The sequence below is a fragment of the Galeopterus variegatus genome, unplaced genomic scaffold (assembly GCF_000696425.1).
Source record: "Galeopterus variegatus unplaced genomic scaffold, G_variegatus-3.0.2 Scaffold1170, whole genome shotgun sequence".
NCBI classification, from domain to species: Eukaryota; Metazoa; Chordata; class Mammalia; order Dermoptera; family Cynocephalidae; genus Galeopterus; species Galeopterus variegatus.
Genome location: NW_007727281.1, coordinates 422,195 through 424,168, shown reverse-complemented (window position 1 = coordinate 424,168; position 1,974 = coordinate 422,195). Strand labels below are relative to the sequence as shown.

Below are 1,974 nucleotides of genomic sequence, written 5' to 3'. Positions count from 1 at the left end.
TCCTCCAGGTATCTTCCTACATGTTAGGCACTCACCACACAGAAGAAGAGCCCAACAAAGAGCCCCACAGCCACTACAACCGAGAACAGGGTGATGAGGAAGATTTCCCATGGCTTCAGGGACCCAGCAGGCTTCATCTCACTCACTGGACTAGCAACACTTGTGCTAATTCTATTGGAAGTTGTGAACACTCCAGTTGGAGCAGGTGTCACAGAGCCTCCAGAGGTTGCATTGGATCCAGAGTTGGAGGTTGTGCTAGTCCCACCAGAGATCACACTAGATGTAGTATTGGTGGCTGTGCTGCTCCCACCAGGGGTTGTGCTGGATGCACTGTTGGTGACTGTGTTGTTCCCACTGGATGCCACACTGGATCCAGCATTGGCTGTTGTGGTGGTCTCACTGGAAGCTTGGTTGATTGCAGTGGAGGTAGATATCTTCTTCCTCCCTGACGAATGAGGCACATCAGGGGCCACTCAGGGCCCGTTGTTTCGCCCACTCATCTCCATGGCTATTGAGGATACTGGTCTCCTCCAGAACCAGTTAGAGCTCCTGGGGCGGACTCCATGATTCCCTGGAGTTCCTGGGCCAAGGTTGGGGCCATGGGGAGAGTAGACGGCTGTGTCAAAAGTGTTTCTCAGGGACAGGCTGTTCCTCTGGAAAAACAGAAGTCAACAGTTTTAGAATTTTATCCCCTTCTCCCAAGCCTTCACCATGAACTTCTTCTAGAATTTTCTCTCCTACAAGCATCTCCCTCACCTGGAGCTCCTCTTTCCAGTCTTTATTCCTTCTTCAGCCCCTGTATCCCACAGGTCAGTAGTTTCCTCCACACATAGATTGGCTCCTCTGGTTCCAACTTGCTATTTCTCTTTGTAACTATCTCCTGATCTCCCTTTCTTCCCTACCACCCTTGGCTTGGGGCCCCTACTATTCACACCCCATTTCTTTTTGTTCCTACTGCTTTTTCCTCCAGGTATCTTCCTACATGTTAGGCACTCACCACACAGAAGAAGAGCCCAACAAAGAGCCCCACAGCCACTACAACCGAGAACAGGGTGATGAGGAAGATTTCCCATGGCTTCAGGGACCCAGCAGGCTTCATCTCACTCACTGGACTAGCAACACTTGTGCTAATTCTATTGGAAGTTGTGAACACTCCAGTTGGAGCAGGTGTCACAGAGCCTCCAGAGGTTGCATTGGATCCAGAGTTGGAGGTTGTGCTAGTCCCACCAGAGATCACACTAGATGTAGTATTGGTGGCTGTGCTGCTCCCACCAGGGGTTGTGCTGGATGCACTGTTGGTGACTGTGTTGTTCCCACTGGATGCCACACTGGATCCAGCATTGGCTGTTGTGGTGGTCTCACCAGAAGTTGGGCTGGTTGCAGTGGGGGTAGACATGCCAGAGGCAGTGGAGGTCATGTTGGGTCCAGCATTGGCTGTTGTGGTCTCACTGGAGGTTATTCCTGAAGATAATCATAAATAATCATAAATATATATTGAGTATATGTACTTTCTGCTCAATGCTTGGTTAAATTTATTACATGGTAATTCTATTTAATGTTCACTATAGCCCTATAACATAGATACTATTATTATTACCAGCAAGACGAAGAAACTAAGCTTAGAAATGTTAATGCTTATCCTAATTTAGACAGTTAGTAAGGAATGGACCAGGCAATTGAACCCAGGATATCGAATGTGCACTTCTAGGTACTAAGCTGAGGAACCCTCCCACCCACCCCCATGGCCAGAGTCACAACACCTAGGTTTGCTAGTAGATAAGCTTGTTCCATATTCTGCTATACAAAATCCAATACAGATAAAAACTATCATAAAGGAATTATATGACAGGGTGAAACTTGTGTATATTGATTAAGTCATTTTAAAAATAGTATTGCTCCCGGGCCGGCCCAGTGGTGCACTGCTACAGTGCGCAGCTTGGGAAGTGCGGCGGCGCTCCCACCGAGGGTTCAGAT

General features: G+C 48.2%; 1 protein-coding gene across 1 annotated transcript in view; it reads right to left on the bottom strand.

The window, feature by feature from the left end:
* Positions 1 to 473: 473 nt before the first annotated feature.
* Positions 474 to 1,974, bottom strand: part of MUC21 (mucin 21, cell surface associated) — a 3,435-nt gene continuing 1,934 nt past the window's right edge. Inside the window, exons 2-3 of the mRNA XM_008575350.1 lie at positions 998 to 1,461; positions 474 to 653 (exon numbers count right to left, since the gene is read on the bottom strand). Coding sequence (XP_008573572.1) covers positions 474 to 653; positions 998 to 1,461 — 644 coding nt within the window. The remainder of the gene's footprint in view (positions 654 to 997; positions 1,462 to 1,974) is intronic.